This window comes from Diaphorina citri, unplaced genomic scaffold (assembly GCF_000475195.1).
Source record: "Diaphorina citri unplaced genomic scaffold, Diaci psyllid genome assembly version 1.1 scaffold985, whole genome shotgun sequence".
In the NCBI taxonomy this organism is placed as follows: domain Eukaryota; kingdom Metazoa; phylum Arthropoda; class Insecta; order Hemiptera; family Psyllidae; genus Diaphorina; species Diaphorina citri.
Window position 1 is genome coordinate 60,779 of NW_007378416.1, and position 23,294 is coordinate 84,072.

The following is a 23,294-nucleotide window of genomic DNA, read 5'->3' on the forward strand; positions in this document are numbered from 1 at the left end:
CGCCGAGACCTACAGAACGGGAGTTATGTTATTGGTAAGTATCCATCCTTTATTTCTTTATTAATTGCACCTTTAGGAGGCACCTTAAGAATACTGATGAATGCAGTTACTAAAAGAGCCGAAAATTCACCAAGTTCTCGACCTCGGTGGAAACTGAACCCACAAATCAGACTCCTTCTATTCCTAGGATTATTAACCATTGTCTATGGCAGCCAGGCAGGTACCTACCTATAATATCAATTTCATTCAGAGAATTACGTGCTGTGTGGTATAGCTGTCAATATTTCTATTTCCTCGAGTAGTCCTGCCCCTTCTCTTCCCCTTTAGTCAACTCATATTATTTATTATTTTCCCATTTCCTAGCAAACTGAAATTCTCCCAAACCACAGACTTTGGCATTATCGAAATTCCTTTAATTCTTTATTAATTGCACCTTAATTTAGGAGGCACCTTAAGAATACTGATAAATGCAGTTACTAAAAGAGCCGAAAATTCACCAAGTTTTCGACCTCGGTGGAAACTGAACCCACAAACCAGACTCACTCTATTCCTAGGATTATTAACCATTGTCTATGGCAGCCAGGCAGGTACCTACCTATAATATCAATTTCATTCAGATAATTACGTGCTGTGTGGTATAGCTGTCAATATTTCTATTTCCTCGAGTAGTCCTGCCCCTTCTCTTCCCTTTAGTCAACTCATATTATTTATTATTTTCCCATTTCCTAGCAAACTGAAATTCTCCCAAACCACAGACTTTGGCATTATCGAAAGAGGGCATTTCACTTGGAGTTGAAGTGTCATGCCAGACAGAGTAGGCTGTCTGGTAGCTTGGATGGAGATTTATAATCCTGGCATATCCTTTGTTAGAAGGGAAAATGAAATCTTTTCCGGAGCGATGAAAAGTGGACGGGTTTCCAGCTGCTCCTGGAGAGGATAATTGAAAATGTTTGAAGTTTTGGCGTGAAAGAATTTATTATTATGCTAGTTTTTCCAGAACAGCAGAAACTATCGATGTCGTGAGGGTTTTCGTGGAAGCGTTTTGAATTTCGAACAATTCATCACACCGGCACCCGCCACCCTTAATATTTTGGTAACTTGTACTGGGATGGGGAGCACAGTCACCAATTTGTGTTGGCCGTTGCGTTGGTACTATTTTGTAAGGATTGAATTAGATATTCTGGTATTCAGTGAAACAAAAGCCCCAACTGAACATTGGTCAAGCGGACACTACAGGATTGTGTGAGTTGATATTTGCCTCCAATATCAGTGGTCACGAGGTTGTCTCTATACGCAGGTGATTCAACTTTGAGTAATCCAATCCTGTGGTACGTCTACCTATTGACTGAATGTGAACAAAAGCCTGACCTCTTGTGTTTTGTTCTCTAAAGTCGGAATCCGTCATGGACAGCACAAGAGGTTGATATCCTCTTTCAAAGAAGAATTCTGTCTTGCTTCTGAACGAAATTTTTACACAGTCACCAATTTGTGTTGGTACTATTTTTAAGGATTGAATTAGATATTCTGGTATTCAGTGAAACAAAAGCCCCAACTGAACATTGGTCAAGCGGACACTACAGGATTGTGTGAGTTGATATTTGTCTCCAATATCAGTGGTCACGAGGTTGTCTCTATACGCAGGTGATTCAACTTCGAGTAATCCAATCCTGTGGTATGTCTACCTATTGACTGAATGTGAACAAAAGCCTGACCTCTTGTGTTTTGTTTTCTAAAGTCGGAATCCGTCATGGACAGCACAAGAGGTTGATATCCTCTTTCAAAGAAGAATTCTGTCTTGCTTCTGAACGAAATTTTTGTCATTTTTTCCTCCTGTCGAAGTAGAAAAACATGCTTAAAGCAAAAGCTCCTAAGGTAAAACACCCAGTTATCGACACCCTTAAGGATTTTTTCATTTTTAATTTGCTATAACTCGTCTATTTATTGAGGTAACTAAGTGATTATAGACTTTTTTTAATTGTTATATAGGGTAAGTGTACCATTTATTCGCCCACCTAAAAAACGTACCATTTATTGGCCCACCTGTGGGTCTACGCTACATAAGTCTGAAAAACAAAGAAGGGACGTCTTACGACTGTTTTAATATTTTCATCCTTTTGTATTTAGCTAGACGCTGTCATCTTTATATTATGTACGTAACTGACGTACGACTTTTTGTACGTCTTGGCTATGGATTTACCTATTTGTGTGCGAAAAATTTGAGACTGGAAATTGGTAACGCTAAAGTTTGCCTCATCCTTGCTATCTGATGTTACCTAATGTTACTCTGAAATTTTATGTATTTCATTCCCCTAAGCAACAAACCTCCTCTTCTTCCTAGTCTTTCAGGAGAAAAGAGAAATATTTCTATTTTTCCCCCCCGAAAACTTTTAAATCCTTTTGCTTATTCTTTTCAAGTAGGTCAAAGTTTTGGGGCAGAGTTTCAGAGTCGTATTGTTTTCGCCAGATTATGTTTGTGTAAGGAACCGGAGCGACGGCGAGATTTTGCTGACAAAAGCGAGGAAAACAAATAATAAAAAAGATTTTTTTTTTTCAAATTGGAAAATATAAATTTTTATTTTCAGAATATGGCGTCGTCGTTTGGAGATCATTTTATTTTTTATTAATTTGAGAGGAAATAATGGATAGATGTTTGTATGTTTTGGTTCCCCGATCGATTGGTCGAATACGCCTCTCACTACTTGATGATTTCAGGATTTTCAGGTCCTCCTTGAAAGCTCAATACACAGTCTACAAACCTTAGCTACGAAACTCAGTTTCTTAAGGGAAAAAACAGACAATTGTGAAAAAACGTAGGTTCCTCTCGAAGCACAATTTTCAAACTGATTTTTTTCAATGTTTACAAACATCAGCTGATTTTGATGTATGAGAAGTTAAACACAAATCGTCTGAAAAATCGTTTAAAATTATCAGGGGTTCTCAAAAATGGCTCGTTTCCTTATTTTTGGCGCTTAAATAAAAAAATGCCGATTTTTGGTACGAAGACGGTGAGTAGGTGTTTTACCTTATTATATGAATGTTTTTCTTTTTTCTTCAGAGGAATTTGACTTTTTTGTGTCAGGTCCGTTTTCTTGCGTAAACAAAGAAGGGACGTCCTACGACTGTTTTAATATTTTCATCCTTATGTATTTAGCTACACGCTGTCATCTTTATATTATGTACGTAACTGACGTACGACTTTTTGTACGTCTTGGCTATGGATTTAGCTATTTGTGTGCGAAGAATTTGAGACTGGAAATTGGTAACGCTAAATTTTGCCTCATCCTTGCTATCTGATGTTACCTGATGTTACTTACTCTGAAATTTTATGTATCTCATTCCCCTAAGCAACAAACCTCCTCCCCTTCTTCCTACTCTTTCAGGAGAAAAGAGAAATATTTCTATTTTTCCCCCGAAAACTTTTAAATCCTTTTGCTTATTCTTTTCAAGTAGGTCAAAGTTTTGGGGCAGAGTTTCAGAGTCGTATTGTTTTCGCCAGATTATGTTTGTGTAAGGAACCGGAGCGACGGCGAGATTTTGCTGACAAAAGCGAGGAAAACAAATAATAAAAAAGATTTTTTTTTTTCAAATTGGAAAATATAAATTTTTATTTTCAGAATATGGCGTCGTCGTTTGGAGATCATTTTATTTTTTATTAATTTGAGAGGAAATAATGGATAGATGTTTGTATGTTTTGGTTCCCCGATCGATTGGTCGAATACGCCTCTCACTACTTGATGATTTCAGGATTTTCAGGTCCTCGTTTTGTCACTCAAATTTAAACACAAAATAGGGATCAGAAACCCTCTATTACCTGCATAGTGCATAAGTACTTATATGCAGCTACTGAATAGAATGCTATCCCCCCTTATAATCTTATAAATAACCGAAGAGTTTTCGCACATAATTTTGAAAACACTAATCCAATTAAACCAGACAACAATGCAGAAGCTCTAAATAGATTAACGATACAAGTACCTACCCATTAAAAAACTGATTTTCCTCCTTTTTCTTCTTCATTTTACCTCCCCATTTTTTCTCTCCTTCTATTCCCTCTATTATTTCTCTCCCCCTCCTTCTCTCCCCTCTTTCCCTCCCTCTTTTTGTCTCTTAAATTTAGACAGGAAATAGGGATCAGAAACCCTCTATTACCTGCATAGTGCATAAGTACTTATATGCAGCTACTGAATAAAATGCTATCTCCCCTTATAAATAACCGAAGAGTTTTCGCACATAATATCAACAAAACTAATCCAATTAAACCAGACACCAAAGCAAAAGCTCTAAATAGATTAACGATACAAGTACCTACCCATTAAAAAACTGATTTTCCTCCTTTTTCTTCATTTTACCTCCCCATTTTTTCTCTCCTTCTATTCCCTCTATTATTTCTCTCCCCCTCCTTCTCTCCCCTCTTTCCCTCCCTCGTTCGTGTTTAATTGGCACACTAATAATAATAATTGTATTATACCGTTGTTTTAATCCCACGAGATGTTGGCGCGTTCTAATGAAAAAAGGGGAAAATGGAAACTAAAAAATCACTTGAGTTTTCCAGTCCCTCACCTCATTTTCGTTGCTGTACTAATTTGATTTTATTATTTTAATTTCTTTCTGTACGCATAATTTATTGGTGCCAACTTTTGGCTCTGCTGAATAGTTTTATAACAGTCAATTACGTGCATCAGAATAATATTAGGTAGGACTAGGTGTGTAATACTAATAACTTTTAAATTAATTATCTTCTCTATAACTGGAGGTGAAACCAACCTCCTCCAGTTGATCAGTTCTTAGTGCGGTGGACTTAGAAGCCGGTGGGTCGTGATGTTTCATACTAACATCTTTATCCTCGTGAGCAAATAAATTCCATTTAAAAAAGGTTCGTTTTATCAAAAGAGTGGACAATGTTGACTTTTCTCTTCCATTTTAAGGCCCGTTGTACACACACCGGTTTAGGACGTCCGATTTTTTTACCAGTCGTCCATAGTGACCGGCACCGATCACCGGTCGGCGTGTGTGCAGGGTCCCATTCCGACGTGTGCTTCACTATTGAAATTTGGACGACCGGTAAAAAATCGGTCGTCCAAAACCGGTGTGTGTGCAACGGGCCTCTTTTACATAGCTACATTGAGTATAAAATGAAAGGTCATAATACTCTGGATGAAAAGGGAAGCACGAGACAGAATAGTAGGAGTGGGAGAACAGGAATAAAGGGTAGAGAGTGGAGTGCTGAGAAGGGAAGGAAAGAATTTTCAAAGGATGGGAAACGAGTAGAGGAGGAGAAAAAAAGAGCAAAAATGCGAAAGAGCGATGATCAAAAGAAGAGAAGAATTTAGAAAAGTAATAAAAATAATTGCTTAATGAACTTGACGTTAACCCTTTGCGTTCCTTCGGTATCAAACTGGGGAGATTCGATGTTGTAAAATTTTTCGTTTCAGGGTGACGTGACGGTGCGAACTTGCGAAGTATGGAACTGTTGCTTATTCTTTATTTTTATTTGAATAGAATAGAATTTGAATAGAAGTATTTGTATTTATTTGATAGTCCATTTCACCAATCTTCATGACAATTCATAGCTTAGGTATTTGTGATTTTGTTCCAAAGTCCGTCCTGTTACTTGAGTTAGTCCAGAGCTGCATTCTCAGAACTGTAGTGTACGTCTGAAGATAAAGACTGTGTCAAACAGTCAACTGTCACTGGATGAAAACTTCAATTCAAACCGTATGTTTCCAAATAAATAGACACACAGCATGTTGCCAGTAGTCAGTTTCTTAAAAACTTCATCTAGCGCCTTACCGGAAAAAAAAACTTCATCTCGTCCAACTTCAAGTTATAGTGTACTTTTTTCTCAACTTTAATTTCCTCTTTTTCTCCCAAGCGTTACACACTTTTTCTTTGTTTTTCTCCTGTTATTTTCTCCGTTCAACGGTAGAAAGTATATTAAAAATTACCTTCGCTAAAAGAAAGAAAGGATACTTTAATTTTAAAATAATAAGGAGAAGGAGAGGAAGAGACGAAGAAAGATATCTGAGATAGGATGCTCGAAAAGTTGTAGTTATTCAAACTGCTAGCTGGAAAAGTATCCAAATAACCGAAATGGCACCGAAAACACTGGGCTGCATTCCTGAGTTGAACTGCCACAATGACCAGTTGACTCTAGTGAAGTCTAGTGGAACCAAAACACCTTCACTGTCATCTCTTCAATCTTCACGGATGACCATTGACCAACTTGTTGAATCCTTTGTTTCCTCACGCAAAGGCATAAATCTCATTTGGCAATAAATGCAAGACGTAAGAATTATGCAGAGGCCGGAACTTGGCCAGTGCCGCCTAAATTGCTTCTCAAACATCAAAGAAGATCTCCAGAAAACCGACAACATCATGGATCCGAGGCGAGCGTTCGGCGAGCATTTACTTGAGTGCTTCTATCTCGTCCACATTAGTCAATTTTGATGCATGTAAGGCGCTCGCGTTAACATGTTCACATTACATTACGTATGTGTGGACCCGGCATTACTGTTTCTCAGGTGAAACAGTAATGCCGAGGCTCTTTTTTCCTCCCACCCTTTTCATCTAAGCAACATAATTTCCCTCTTTTTCCTTCTCCTATTCCTTCTATTTTCCTTTCCTTTGAGAGCAAACAAATGAAAAGAACAGATCTAACTTTACAATCTTTGCTTCATATATCTGCGAAGTTTGTATCAGATGTCTCCATCTGTCATTTATTATGGACTTCATCAAACTTCACGAAGTCTTTTATCTACAGTTCCATGAAGATATTATCAAGATTTCTTCTAACTCTATTTAAACAGAGCCAAATAATCCGATGGAAGATCAGAAAAAGAAGACGATTAAAAGAATGACATAGATAGAAAAATGGAGAGAGGGAGGGAAAGAATAAGAGAAAGATAATAGAGGGGGAGAGAGAGATAGAGACAATAGAGGGAGGGAGGGAGAGATAATAGAAGGGAAGCAATCCAAAAATATTGTCTTCAGTCACGTAATGTGAGAAAGATAGAGAAGGAGACAACATGGGTAGGGAAAATTCTCCTCCCCTTTCTTCCCTCCCTAGGAAACAAACAATAAGCAAAATTATGAACTTGTTCCGAACAAACAAGCTCAGGATTGAAAGTAATTTTGAGCTTTTAACAAGGACTGAACACCAAACTGCTAGCTGGAAAAGTATCCAAATAACCGAAATGGCACCGAAAACACTGGGCTGCATTCCTGCGTTGAACTACCACAATGACCAGTTGACTCTAATGGAACCAAAACACCTTCACTGTCATCTCTTCAATCTTCACGGATGACCAACTTGTTCAATCCTTTGTTTCCTCACACAAAGGCATAAATCTCATTTGGCAATAAATGCAAGACGTAAGAATTATGCAGAGGCCGGAACTTGGCCAGTGCCGCCTAAATTGCCTCTGAAATGCCTGGCATTTGATTTCAAGCAGAGTGAATTCAGTTGACCCGGCAACTGTTGAGCTAAGTTTCGAACATCCACTGCTCGCAGTGCAAGTTGTGAGAAACTAGGGGACCAGGATGAGACGGGCACAAAGGAAGAGGAAGGATTATTTTATCTTTTCGCTTCTTCAAGGAGAAGAAATTTCACGGTTCGTAAAGTAAAGAAGAGGAGAAAAAGCACGGATGATGCTAAAGTTTTGTAATGGACACTAATATAGGTCCCACCCATCTCCCACTTCCTGATAGAATCATGAAGCGGTTTAAATGAGTCGCAGTTGAATTTCTTCCTGGGATTAGCTTCCAGTTAGTAAGCTTTTGAAGGGATGTTTACTAAGCGTCCTTGATTGATGAGAGAAGAAATCGGAAGTAATACAGATTCTCCTAGTAGAGGCACAGGCAGAATTGTTGCCAATATTCGAAACGAATGGGCAACATCATAAGAAGAGGAATAATAAGACGTACATTGAGATTTTTGGGTTTTATTACTGTGATCTGTGATTATTTAGTCTGTGTTGCTGGTATGCCTAAGAAGTTGTGTCTAAGCTCTACCCTTAAATTGAATGGTTAAAGAGGGAAGAGGGGTATAAACTGTACTCTGTCCAGACTTATTTGGGTTAGTATTTAGCAAAAGCCTAACAAGAGGAAAAGACGTACACATAAATTTTCGCTTTCGCTCCGAAAATTTCTACAGTTTCCCTTCTAAAATTATACTTGGGAAAGTATTTTTTCTCCTCGCCCTCCTCTACACTCTTCTCCCAGCTTCGGAACGCCATCAAAACGTTGCCGGAGCACAAGAAAATGCTGAAAAATGCCTAAATGATATTCTAATTACATTTTAACATTCTTGCCTCGTGCTTGTAACTCACACAGCTCGTATGACAGCGTTTTTCCACGGGATGGCGGCTTTGTTTTTCCTTCCTCGCAGATGCCTAAAAAGTACTTTCAAAGTTTTCGGCAGCTGATCCGTTTGAAAGGCTTTCGATTTGGCGAAAAGAAACAATGCCTGCTCGATGTCTATAAAATGATTACATAATCAGCACATTGGCATATATCTCGCCCCCCGTGGGGCGGGGGCATGTAGGGCCCCCGCAGGGATACAGGGCTCCCAAGTGGAGTGGTACCCTAAAAATATCTGCCTAAAATTTGGAGCATCGTGAAATTTTAAGAAGGTCACATTAGTTATTTTCCAGACAGTTCAAACTGGGAACTTTTCACAAAGCATAGAGCTCTTCTAGCCTGATCGCTATAGACTCCATGGAGGTTGAAAAGATTTGACTGGAAACTCATGACATGAGAATAAAATTTTAAAAGAATCATCAGTTTGATTAACTATTGACCATGGATCCTGAGGTCAAAATAAGTATATCATGTCTTCAGAAAGAGAATGAACGAAGCAAGTTTCAAGTGTTATCTCGGCGATTTTCTTCAGTTGTCTGTTTTATAAGTAATCTGCTCTTTGTTTGTTCTACCATTAATTTCGACCCCCTCCCCAAATAGAGGCCGAAATTATATTGACCTCAGCCGCCCCATGTGTGCCACATTATCAAATGACCCCCGGGGCCCTAAACCACCTCCCTGTGCTGTTCTCCCTAATGTATCTCTTTTCCTGCATGGCCACCACGATATATTCGTCCGTATCCTGGTTGGGGATAATTTTAATTTCCTACGTCACGATGCCTTTCCTAAGTGGTTATCTCGTTATACCCTCCCCAGCCCCTCCACTTCCACAATCTGTAACATTCACTTAACACTAAACTGTCACAGGCAAGTTGAGTTACAGATTTTCTATCCTACTATCATGTTCTTATGCTGGGGTTTACGAACATTTATTGAGAGATGGAACTACATTGATATTTGGGATGAAACGAGGATTCCCGTATAGCCAGGTCAACCTCGGATTGTACTCAATCCTGAGACAATCCATGGTGGTAAAACTCGCGACCTTACAGGTACTATGATAATTGAGATGAGACATATTACTGAGATGAGACATATCCGGGCAAAAAGACCGGATGAAACCCCCAATGACCGCCCCTGGTTATTCTCATGAGGATACGTCCTGTCCCCTCTACCCCTTTCAGCTTTCTCATGTATAGGTACCAAAAAACTAAAAGTCCCGCGAACTAAAACTTCCGGGCCCCTTGAGGTGTTCGGGCCCGGGGCAAATGGGGACCGGATGAAGCCCTTTTGACCGCCCCTGGTTCCTTTCTCATGAGAATACGTCCTGTCCCCTCTACCCCCTTGAGCTTTCTCATGTATAGGTACCATTCGGTGAATTTCTCCATACTCGTTTGTTCTCACAAAGCGTTTCCTCATGTCCAAAGATAGATGGGTCAAGATGGAGATAACATACAGGGTGGCCCTGATACTTTTTTTCCCCACTTTTTTCCGTTCACAAATAGCCCACTTAGAGGCTTAGGTGTAACAGCCCTGAAGGATAGGTTAAGCTTCTACGAACCCACCTTTTAGACTTGTTTGCCCCTACATCTAAGCCTCAGAGTGGACTTTTGTCTACGGGTATTGGTCAAAATATGTCTTCAAAAAGAAGCTTTCCTCTCAAAGTCTCAACCCACAAATGAAAATCTTATATATTATAAGAACAGGATCCATTCACTCATTCACATTTCACACACTGATCGCTCTATCTCGAGAACCACAACACCTAGAAAGCTGAAATTTGGTAGGAATATTCCTTTTATGGTCTAGGTGTGCAATAAGAAAGGATTTTGCGAAAATCTAAACCGATCCTGAGATAGGTATGATCAATTTTTCATCGCTAAAATCTCCATAAGAAATACACAGAGTACAGAGACTGCGGGAGAGAAAACTTTTCCTCGCTCCCCTAATATTTGAGTTTCGTTTATGTTTTTAGTTTGACAACTATGCAGCTAATAGGGAGCGCGCAGCGCGACCGTATTTTTTATTATTTTCTACAAGTTCGGCCATGCCTTTTCTACAAGTTAGGCCATGCCTCGGGATGAACTAGCGGGATTCCGGAGCGAAGCGACGGAATTCAGCTAGTCTTATATTATAAAAACGAGATCCATTCATAGTTCACATTTCATAGTTCACACACTGATCGCTCTATCTCGAGAACCACAACACCTACAAAGCTGAAATTTGGTAGGAATATTCCTTTTATGGTCTAGATGTGCACAGTTCCACTTTTCCACAAGTTTGGCCATGCCTCGGGATGAATAACTACAAGTTCGGCCATGCCTTTTTCCACAGTTCCACTTTTCCACAAGTTTGGCCATGCCTCGGGATGAACTAGCGGGATTCCGGAGCGAAGCGACGGAATTCAGCTAGTTTCTCATAAGATCATGATTCCAATTAGGCCTTTGGGGGACTCGTTTTAGCTTCCAGTTATATTAATAAAACTATTAGATACCTACTCATTATTTTGCTTCCCACATATTGGGTTCTTATTTGGATCCCTATTTCTTGAGCAACCCTGTAAGAAGCTTATACCCTAAGGAGATTTCGCAGAGAAAACAAGAGAGAGAGAGAGCTCAGGGTTAATAAATAAAGATAACGATATCGTTCCACTCTCTTCTAATTTATTTTTTGTTTTCATATTATTATCTAAATACCATCTGTGCCGGTTCTCTCTCTCTCCCTCCCTCTCTTCCATTTTCTTTCTCTCCCTCTTCTCTCCTCTTCTTCCCTTCTCTCTTTTATAAACTTTACGAATTTCTAGAAAAATAAAAAAAAAGGAATAGAAGAAAAATTGAGAGGGAGGCTCATGTTTGCTGAAAGCTGAAAATTTAAATATTATTAATTATTAATCTTTTCTATTCTAGTGTGATACTGAAAATATGTAGGTACATACCTTCTGTTTTCACAGCCCGGGAGACTGTAATCAAGAGAAGAAAAATTCAATTGTTCCCCTAATAAGTATCTATTATCTATTCATCTATGGATGATGTCCATCAATATTCTTTGCCATATTCAAAGAAGACGATAATTATGCGCCATTTTGTTTCCTTTTCACACAAGCCGCGATGTCTGGAGGCCGAAGGGGTACTGTGAGGGAGAGAGAGATGAAGTTTAAATGAGAGAAAGAGCGAGGGAGGGAAGGAAAGATGGCGAAATGTCTTCCAAGGATAGGAATAAAATTTCTTATTTACGATTGTTTATTTTTTCCCCCTCCTATCATAGTGGAATCTAAGAAAAACAACACAATCCTAGGTACTTATCAATAGAGAAAGAGGGAGGTAAGGAAAGAGGGAGATAGGATTTTGAAGAGAGTCAAAATTAGATATTTAGAATGATCGTCAGCTCCCATGTCGTAGTGGTCACTGCGCTCGCCTTGCACGCGAGAGACCCGGGTTCGATTAAGCTATTACCTACTATCAAAGTTGTATCGACACGGTCTCGATAAAGCTTAAAGTCAGGCCAGGCTTATTAACGACAAGTCTATCTTGGGCTTTTTTTTATAAGTTCACAGTTCATACCCATCTTTAGCTATGAGCTATGAGGCCTATGAATCTAAAAGTCCAACTACGAATGGTGAGAGAGAGAGAATAAGGAGAGAATGAGACGGATAGTGAAAGAGAGAGAGAGAGAAGAAAAGAAAAGAAGAAAGGATTTCGACAGGAATGAGAGAAGAGAGACTGGGATTAATATCATTTAAAAATAGAAAAAAAGGAGAGGGAAAGAGAGGTTGAAAAAAAGCAATAGAGGAGAGAGAAAAACAATAACACAAGACTTGAGAAGGCAGAGAGAGAGAGGAAAGCTGAGATGTGAGAGAAGAGAGAAAAGAAGAAAGGATTTCGACAGGAATGAGAGAAGAGAGACTGGGATTAATATCATTTAGAAAGAGAAAAAAAGGAGAGGGACAGAGAGGTTGAAAAAAAGCAATAGAGGAGAGAGAAAAACAATAACACAAGACTTGAGAAGGCAGAGAGAGAGAGGAAAGCTGAGATGTATGTTTCGAATTCACCGCACGAACATTATCTGCTTTTCATTTCTGTTTCATTTCAAGAAATAAGAGAAAGAGAGAAGGAAAATGAGAGAAGACGAAAGAGGGAGAGAGAAGAAAAACCGATTTATTTTCGTTTTTGATTGAAAAAATGTTAATAGGGAGCTTTTGTTTTTTCTATTTAGCTTTAGTCTCTCAAGTCTCTAAGCGTGCTCCTTGTCTTTCTCCTCCTCTCCCCATTCCTCTTTCTCATCTTAAATTCTTTCTCCTTAGATGTCTAACTCTCTTTTTCTGTCTCTCACTCTCTCCTTCTTTACTCTGTCCCTTGTTTCTCTCCCTCCCCTCCCTCCTTGTGCTTTACTGGGCTCTCTTTCTCCATTCCTAACTCTCTACTTCTCACTACACATCGGTGAAACCTTCCTTAGGTGTCCTTGACTCTAACTCTCTTTTTCTGTCTCTCACTCTCTCCCTTCCATAGTTGTTCCCACGTGTTTCTCTCCCTCCCTCCTTGTGCTTTATTGCGCTCTCTTTCTCCATTCCTAACTCTCTACTTCTCACTACACATTGGTGAAACCTTCCTTAGTCCTTAGGTGTCCTTGAGTGAAGAAGAGCCTTTTGTGGTATTCCTATCTCTTCTCAATGCGAAATGTGAACTTTCACCGATGTGCTATGCAAATAACTAATAGCTACTCTGATTTTTATTAAATTCCTAACTCAGAAAAGCCATCTGTGGCAGAATTGAGAAAGAAAGAGGGGGACAGAGAGAGAGCCGAGGAGAGGAAGGTCCAGGTAGAAACTCATTTTATTAAAAAAAAGGAAACTTTGGTTGAATTTTAATAACACAAAAATTTAATACGTTTTCAATTAGTAGAATAAATAAATTCGTAGAGAGAGAGAGCCGAGGAGAGGAAGGTAGAGGAAGGTCCAGGTAGAAACTCATTTTATTAAAAAAAGGAAACTTTGGTTGAATTTTAATAACACAAAAATTTAATACGTTTTCAATTAGTAGAATAAATAAATTCGTGCGCACCAAATTCCCCTGTCTTCTTATCCCGTCAGAAAAAAAAATCCCATAAATATTCAAGTATGTCCTCATCAGTCCTTTAGTGTCTCCCTGGGATTCGAACCCAGGATCTTTTACTGTCTGAAATAGGAGTGACTCAAAATCACAAAGCATGGAATTTGTCCTGTCCAGGTATAGGTATTTCTACTTTGTAAGTTTCCTTTCAATACGGCTTAGAGCTAATGCCATCAACATTCTAATCATCTAACTTTGTGGGTCAATGCATCTTTGACATTGTTATAGGTATGTAGAAAATTGAAAAGAATAAAGGATGCCATCTTCTGACTGAGATTCCCATTTAGGACTACTCGTATTGTAACTAGAAAGCCTCTGAATTCGAACCCAGGATCTTTTACTGTCTGAAATAGGAGTGACTCAAAATCTCGAAACATGGAATTTGTCCAGGTATAGGTATTTCTACTTTGTAAGTTTCCTTTCAACACTGCTTAGAGCTAATGCCATCAACAAATCAACATTCTAATCATCTAACTTTGTGGGTCAATGCATCTTTGACATTGTTATATGTAGAAAATTGAAAAGAATAAAGGATGCCATCTTCTGACTGAGATTCCCATTTAGGACTACTCGTATTGTAACTAGAAAGCCTCTATAATGATCATTATTTTCTGTTAATTAGACACATCCACCAATAAAGTTCAACATTGCCAACCATGTATTTGTATGTATTTACAGGTTTCGTTTGTGTCGGCGGCAATATCCGTTCCTTGGGTATCCGGACGAGTGACCATCTGTCATTAGCTGCTGGCTATTTTACGGTGCACTCAGCCTTGTAAGGACAGTAATTGAAGAGCCTGATATGACTTTAGCTGTCAACAGATGAGACCTTAATATACGTAATCTAGCAGACCTAGCTGTTATATTATGCCTCGTCCACATCCACACTAGCGTAATGTAATGTAATCGCGAGCGTGGTACAGTACCATTCGCGGGCTCAGCGCTCGCGTGTGTTCACCAAGTGCTCCATTCTTCAAGGTTATACTTGTTACCCGGGACGATTATTTCTACACCGTTCGGAACTCCGACACTGCACCTTTTTTTTACCATTTATTTAAAAGTATTCACATCTTCGTGTTTAATTGGCACACTAATAATAATTGTATTATACCGTTGTTTTAATCCCACGAGATGTTGGCGCGTTCTAATGAAAAAAGGGGAAAATGGAAACTAAAAAATTTATATGAATGTTTTTCTTTTTTCTTCAGAGGAATTTGACTTTTTTGTGTCAGGTCCGTTTTCTTGCGTAAACAAAGAAGGGACGTCCTACGACTGTTTTAATATTTTCATCCTTATGTATTTAGCTACACGCTGTCATCTTTATATTATGTACGTAACTGACGTACGACTTTTTGTACGTCTTGGCTATGGATTTAGCTATTTGTGTGCGAAGAATTTGAGACTGGAAATTGGTAACGCTAAATTTTGCCTCATCCTTGCTATCTGATGTTACCTGATGTTACTTACTCTGAAATTTTATGTATCTCATTCCCCTAAGCAACAAACCTCCTCCCCTTCTTCCTACTCTTTCAGGAGAAAAGAGAAATATTTCTATTTTTCCCCCGAAAACTTTTAAATCCTTTTGCTTATTCTTTTCAAGTAGGTCAAAGTTTTGGGGCAGAGTTTCAGAGTCGTATTGTTTTCGCCTTCTCTTCCTCCCTCTTCTTTCATTCCTCTCCCGTGGAGGGAAAACCACTTTCTCTTCCTTTCTAATATCAGCTTCTCTATCCCTTTCTCTTTCTCCTCCCTTTTCTTTTTCTCTCTTTCCCTCTCTCTCCCTCCCCCTCCTCTTTCTCTCGCCTCTCTATCCCTTTCTTTTTCTCTCTTTCTTTCCATCTCTCTGTTTCTCTTCCTCCCTCCCCCTCCTCTTTTTCTCTCCTTCTTTCTCTTCCTCTCCTTCCTTTCTCTCCTCTCTCTCTCCTTCCTTCTCTTCCTTTCTCTCCTTTATAATATCAGCCTTGATTCGCGCCTTTGTTTTAATGCAAGGCTCAGCTTGTGCCTCTGTGTCCGCCTTTTTCGTCAACTTGAGGGACTATAGCTATAGTTATCTATAACATTTACGTACTAAAAACACCAAACATTGCTCTCTAATGTAACCAAAGCTTTGAAGAAAAGTTCTCATGCTCTATTGAGCTCCTAAGAAACAAAGCATCTGCAATTCTGCACAGAAAATAATACTGTGAAAGCTTCAAAGTTTGCTTGAAAAAAAAGCAAGTCAATTCAGTTCTGAACCGCAGCTGTCAAGACTTTCCCAGCAAAAGATAAAATGCTTTCTATGTTTTGGCAAGAAGAGCATTTTAAAAAACTTAATATTAAATAAATTATAATATTAAGTTCTCTCCCTCCCCTTTCTCTTCTCTCTCCCCCCCCCCCCCCTCTCTCTCTCTCTCCGCAATGTCTTCGTGGGATATCATTATTTACAACCTATTTCACTCGATTTTTTATGAACTGAGTTATAAGACTTATAAGTGAAATTTACTGCTCAGTGAGACTGGATATGATATCTAGGGCACTTTTCTAAAGGGGTGAAACCAAGCTATTACTATCAAAGTTGTACCGACACCGGTCTCCGATAAAGCTTAAAGTCAGGCCAGGCTTATTAACGTCAAGTCGTATCTTGGGCTTTTTTTTTAGTAAGTTCATAGTTCTATATACCCAATCTTTAGCTATGAGGGCCTATGAATCTAAAAGTCCAACTACGAAATGGAGAGAGAGAGAGAGAGAAATAAGGAGAGAAAGAGACGGATAGTGACGGAGAGAGAAGAGAGAAAAGAAGAAAGGATTTCGACAGGAATGAGGAGAAGACGGAGACTGGGATTCAATATCAGTTTAAAAATAGAACAACGAACGGGGCCCGTCCCTCCGGAATTTTTTCGATCTTGGGTAAAGAAAATTCAGTATTTATTGTTACCACCTATTATTTAATACTTCAGTTTATTAGTTATTCTTGATTTGATTTTTTGGATTTTACTTTCAATGTAATGATTTAAAAATCACAGACTAGAGCCCGTTTCTCCCTTTATTTCCAGTATAATGTTTAAGGTCACCCCATCCGTTTATTGGCCTTGCTCGGCGTAGCTTAACATAGGTGACGCTAAACCGGTCTTAAATGATCGAGTGAAGTGTTATCTAAACACTTTCTCGTTTGAGCTTCATTGAGGTCGTCGTGCGACACAATTCGAGCATCAGGAGGGGTTGTGTGAGAAAATGTCGAAAAAATCCCCCAAAACTAGTTTTTTGGTTTTTTTGGCTTATATGGTTTTTTGGACAAAATGTTGCACCACCATTTTCGTGTTCCTGGTAAAGACCTTTAATTTGAGTATAGTGGTCGACTAGGTTTGGATAAGTCCTTCTATGGGGACAAGACAGACCGACCGACAGACCGGACAAGACAGGACGACACCGAAGCGAACTACAATAGCCCGTCCCTATACTTTTATTTATTAGTAATAATAAAGGAAAGGACGGACTTACAAAAAGGAGAGGAAAGAGAGGTTGAAAAGAGCAATAGAGGGAGAGAAAAACAATAACACAAGACTTGAGAAGGCAGAGGAGAGAGAGGAAAGCTGAGATGTATGTTTCGAATTCACCGCACGAACATTATCTGCTTTTCATTTCTGTTTCATTTCAAGAAATAGGAGAAAGAGAGAAGGAAAATGAGAGAAGACGAAAGAGGGAGAGAGAAGAAAAACCGATTTATTTTCGTTTTTGATTTGAAAAAATGTTTAATAGGGGAGCTTTTGTTTTTCTCATTTAGCTTTAGTCTCTCCAAGTCTCTAAAGCGTGCTGCTCCTTGTCTTTCTCCTCCTCTCCCCATCTCTCTCTCTCATCTTAAATTCTTTCTCCTTAGATCTCTAACTCTCTTTTTCTGTCTCTCACCTCTCTTCCTCTTTACTCTGTTCCCTTGTTTCTCTCCCTCCCTCCTTGTGCCTTTACTGGGCTCTCTTTCTCCATTCCTAACTCTCTACTTCTCACTACACATCGGTGAAACCTTCCTTAGGTGTCCTTGAGTGAAAAAGAGCCTTTTGTGGTATTCCATCCCTTCTCAATGCGAAATGTGAACTTTCACCGATGTGCTATGCAAATAACTAATAGCTACTCTGATTTTTATTAAATTCCTAACTCAGAAAAGCCATCTGTGGCAGAATTGAGAAAGAAAGAGGGGGACAGAGAGAGAGAGCCGAGGAGAGGAAGGTAGAGGAAGGTCCAGGTAGAAACTCATTTTATTAAAAAAAAGGAAACTTTGGTTGAATTTTAATAACACAAAAATTTAATACGTTTTCAATTAGTAGAATAAATAAATTCGTGCGCACCAAATTCCCCTGTCTTCTTATCCCGTCAGAAAAAAAAATCCCATAAATATTCAAGTATGTCCTCATCAGTCCTTTAGTGTCTCCCTGGAATTCGAACCCAGGATCTTTTACTGTCTGAAATAGGAGTGACTCAAAATCTCGAAACATGGAATTTGTCCAGGTATAGGTATTTCTACTTTGTAAGTTTCCTTTCAACACTGCTTAGAGCTAATGCCATCAACAAATCAACATTCTAATCATCTAACTTTGTGGGTCAATGCATCTTTGACATTGTTATATGTAGAAAATTGAAAAGAATAAAGGATGCCATCTTCTGACTGAGATTCCCATTTAGGACTACTCGTATTGTAACTAGAAAGCCTCTAAAGTTGAACCAGACCAACTTTAGGAAACATAGCCCAACATAGTGGTCCCCATAGCGGAAGAGGTTTCAGAATATGAAAATCCAGCTGAAATGAATGTAATGTTTTTACTTTGGTGTTCTAATGAATATTTATGAAATGAAAATTAAGGAGAAAACGGGAAATTAAAAGAAAAGAGAAAAGGGAATCATAAAAATATAAAAAAGGAAGGAGGAAGAGAATATTTGTTGACAAAGTTCTGTGGACTGTGTTTGCCAGGTGCTAACCTTGAGGGAGTAAATTGCACATTCCTTACGCAAGAGTTCATTGAGAAGTATCTTAAATCTAATCAAAAGGTTTCTTTTAATTTTATTTTAAAAGGTTTAGTTAAATCTAACTTTTGTTGACCTCTGATCATGCTGGGATTTCTGGAAGATACCCGTATATTAAAATTACTATTCTCCTTACTTGAGTAGAGCACTTTAGTGGATATTTGACTTTTTATAGCTCCTAGCTTAGGAAACTATAAGGAAGTACAGAAAATACAAAGATCGAATGAAAGAGAGGGTGGTTTTTTTTTTTTAATGTCTTTTTTGTCTTTACCTCTTCTTCTCCTTCTTATCCCACTATATTGGTTTTTTGTTCCTCTATTTTTGTCCTTCTCTTTATTTTTCTGTCCGTCATTCTAATTTTTCCCCTGGTTCGTATTCCTCGTCTTTTTCTCTTCCTTCTCCTCTTCATCCTCTTTCTCTGCTTCCTATTTCTTCTCCTTTGCTTCCTGATTCTCTTTTTTCTCGTCTTTTCCACCTCCTTCTCACCTTCTTTGCTTCCTCCTCCGTCGCATCGTGTGAGTTTAGTCAAGGATAATGTTCCCTGTAATATCTCCCACTTCCTGATAGAATCATGAAGCGGTTTAAATGAGTCGCAGTTGAATTTCTTCCTGGGATTAGCTTCCAGTTAGTAAGCTTTTGAAGGGATGTTTACTAAGCGTCCTTGATTGATGAAAGAGGAAATCGGAAGTAATACGGATTCTCCTGGTAGAGGCACAGGCAGAATTTTTGCCAATATTCGAAACGAATAGGCAACATCATAAGAAGAGGAATAATAAGACGTACATTGAGATTTTTGGGTTTTATTACTGTGATCTGTGATTATTCAGTCTGTGTTGCTGGTATGCCTAAAAAGTTGTGTCTAAGCTCTAAGCCCCTTAAATTGAATGGTTAAGGAGGGAAGAGGGGTATAAACTGTACTCTGTCCAGACTTATTTGGGTTAGTATTTAGCAAAAGCCTAACAAGAGGAAAAGACGTACACACAATTCGCTTCGATGTTCAGAAACCCGTCCACACTTGTGTAACACGTCTGTAGCAAACATCAAAGAAGATCACCAGAAAACCGACAACATCATGGATCCGAGGCGAGCGTTCGGCGAGCATTTACTTGAGTGCTTCTATCCCGTCCACACTAGTCAATTTTGATGCATGTAAGGCGCTCGCGTTAACATATTCACATTACATTACGTATGTGTGGACCCGGCATTACTGTTTCTCAGGTGAAAAGAAGAAGAATTGGAAAATAGGCTCATGGAGTCCTTTTTTGAGGCTCCTTTTTCCTCCCACCCTTTTCATTTAATCAACATAATTTCCCTCTTTTTCCTTCTCCTATTCCTTCTATTTTCCTTTCCTTTGAGAGCAAACAAATGAAAAGAACAGATCTAACTTTGCAATCTTTTCATTATATATCTGCGAAGTTTGTATCAGATGACTCCATCTGTCATTTATTATTATGGACTTCATCAAACTTCACGAAGTCGTTTTATCTACAGTTCCATGAAGATATTATCAAGATTTCTTCTAACTCTATTTAAACAGAGCCAAATAATCCGATGGAAGATTAGAAAGAGAGGACGATTAAAAGAATGACATAGATAGAAAGATGGAGGGAAAGAGATAATAGAGGGAGGGAAAGAGATATTGATAATGGAGGGACGGAGAGAGAGAGAGAGAGAGAGAGAGAGAGAGAGAGAGAGAGATAATAGAGGGAAAGAGAGAGAGATAATAGAAGGGAAGCAATCCAAAAATATTGTCTTCAGTCACGTAATGTGAGAAAGATAGAGAGGGAGACAACATGGGTACATTCTTGCCTTTCCTCCACCTCCTACTCCTCTTTCTTACCCTTGAATATTTCTCTATCCCTTTCTTCGTCCCCATCCCCCTTACCCCTTTCTCCAACTCCCTCTTCCTTCTCTTCTCACTCCCTCTCTCTCTATCTCCCTTCCTCTCTCTCTCTCTCTCTCTTTCCCTCCCTCTCTCTCTCTCTCTTTCCCTCTCTCTTTCCCTCTCTCTCTCTCCCTCCCTCTCTCCCTCTCTCTCTTTCTCTCTCCCTCCCTCTCTCTCTTTCTCTCTCTCCCTCCCTCTCCCTCTCTCTCTCCCTCCCTCTCTTTCCCTCCCTCCCTCTCTTTCCCTCCCTCCCTCTCTCTCTCCCTCTCTTTCTCTCTCCCTCTCTTTCTCTCTCTCTCCCTCTCTCTCTTTCTCTCTCTCTCTCCTTCTCGTTATCTTTATCTCATTTCCAAACCAAAGCACTTTTCCTTTCTCCTCCCTATCTCCTTTTCCCCTCGCCTTGTAAAATAGAATATTATCTTACCTTGTAGTAATCGTATTAATCTTGTTAAACCTAGGGAATTTCCCTAGACTCTTTAGGACGAAATAGCTATTCAATAACAATAATGCTTTTCAATAACAATGATTATTATTATTATTATTATTATTATTATTATTATTATTATTTTTAGAGATTTTTTATAGAGCTAGAGATTTTTTAGGTCATTAAATATTGCACCTTCTGTGTACCCATAGTGTGGAAGTGCTTCTTTCACGAGTTTTCACCATACCCTGCGATGTTTTGTGCTAGAATGTTAGGATATGGTCACCCTCCATAGTCAGGTCTGCAATCCTAACACCCAGCATGTTCAGAAAATTGTGATGGGAGGAAAGGGTATTTTTGTGATTCACTAGGTATTGGGCCTAACCACGAGCCTTATAGTGTTTAGTAGATTAGTCACTATCATCAAAGCATACGTATAAAAGTGTTTGTTTGGTATACACCTTCTACCTACAGATATTTTTACTGTGGTAAGATGAACCTAAATATTGCAAAGAAACTAAAGAGGTTATTTTATTTCCTCGTAATACACAAATACATAATACACATCATGCAAGTGTCATTTGAAGGTAAAATGTGCTTTTATTTGTCGCTCAGGATACGGTTTGAAGGCTTTTCTTTCCTCTTCCGCTGTCTCCCTCATGTTTTATCCGTCTCTTTGTATTTGTTAGGGTTTCTGAATTTAGAAAATTTTCACCTTACAGTCGTTTATTTCCTCGTAATAAACAAATACATAATACACATCATGCAAGTGTCATTTGAAGGTAAAATGTGCTTTTATTTGTCGCTCAGCATACGGTTTGAAGGCTTTTCTTTCTCTCTTCCTTCCTCTTCCGCTGTCTCCCTCATGTTTTATCCGTCTCTTTGTATTTGTTAGGGTTTCTGAATTTAGAAAATTTTCACCTTACAGTCGGTACAAAATATTTCCGCTCTCTTTTGCGGTTACTTTTACTGTCCATGTTCGAAGCTACGGGAAAAATAGTTATTTCTTTTAGATTTATTGTCCCTTAATGTTCCTACATAATTACTAATTACTTTTGTAAGTACGTCGTATACATGCTGAAGAATGCCATCTTTGGTGAACATTTTGTCATCCCAATGTTATTGTTGTAGCGCCTTCAGCCGTATCCGAATCTTGATGGCAGAATAAAGAAAGGATGTCTTCTTTTTTTTTCTGTCATACACTCGGGTCTCTAGCCATGTTAATAAATTATTAAAAATACAAACTAATAAATCAAGTGTGACAATATAAAATATTTACAAATACCTAATTATTTATTTTCTACGTCACGAATCAATATTTAATATGCTCTGACGTCACAGGCACGCTTGCGTGTCGCAAAGTGCGTGTAAAAACCACATGGTGGGGTTTTCGGGTGAAATGTTCGAGTTTTTCGAAAAAATAACAATCAAAAACGCACGCACCTCAGTTGTTTACATTTTCCATCGTGGCGCGATTGGCTTGTTTACATTTTTTGTCATTTTTACTTTACTTTTTGAAATTATTTCGTCGAATTTATTGTTTTTCTTGTTTGTGTTTTAGAGGCTTATCGGGAGAGGTTTAGGATTAAGATGAAGTCCTAGCAAAGTTTTCAATTCTTTACAACTTTTTTGATTCGTTGTTTTTCCTCTGTTGTCTTTGGGAAGGGGACGTGTAGATGTTGGTGTATGCTCTGGAGGTAGGTCAATTCACTCGTTACGTACATTACCTATTTGCCTACATAGGCAGGTCCGTACCAATAATACCAATGACCATAGGGTTTAGGCTGTTTGTAGAACCTATAGGTGCACAGTTCTTTACAATGTTATTGATATAATCACACATACATAGATGTTGGCAGGACCCCTATTTCAATGAAATAACAGACCCCTGTGAACGAAATAATAAACTCTACACACCAAACTTTTATCTAACTCTGTCAGTCCGGTTCAAACTAGAGCTTCAATCCTTGGAGCCACAATCACACATACATAGTTGTTGGCAGGACCCCTATTTCAATGAAATAACAGACCGCTGTGAACGAAATAATAAACTCTACACACCAAACTTTTATCTAACTCTGTCAGTCCGGTTCAAACTAGAGCTTCAATCCTTGGAGCCATTGCCAAAACTTTGGGTCGAAATTATAAAAGTTTCTCGTTTCTCCGTCCATTATTATAGTGGACAGATGAAGAACTTTGCATTTAATTCAAGAGTAATTAGATTAGAGCATTATGTTTCAATAACCCAGTTCTCAGTTCCTTAACTCGTATTGACAATTTTCTACCCATGTTCCTGCATTAGAAACTTTCTACATTCATCCTCATCCCCTCGAGTTTCATTTATTCTCTCTGCCCACCTCCGCACCTCCTCTTTCTCTTTTCAGATTGTAAACCCCTTCATTAGAAAACAAAATAATTTCAAATTCAAATTGAAAATACGCCCTCTTCAGTGCCACACAGACAGGACCACTTGCTTCACCAGGTAGACCAGACAGGTACACCTGATCAGGTCCGCCTGTCAGGTCTACCCGATACT

At 38.8% G+C, this 23,294-nt stretch overlaps 1 protein-coding gene across 1 annotated transcript in view; it reads left to right on the top strand.

The window, feature by feature from the left end:
* LOC113469198 overlaps nt 1-23,294 on the top strand; it is a 56,964-nt gene continuing 33,670 nt past the window's right edge. Inside the window, exon 1 of the mRNA XM_026826718.1 lies at nt 1-34. Within this exon, the coding sequence (XP_026682519.1) occupies nt 26-34 (9 nt within the window). The 5' untranslated portion in view covers nt 1-25. The remainder of the gene's footprint in view (nt 35-23,294) is intronic.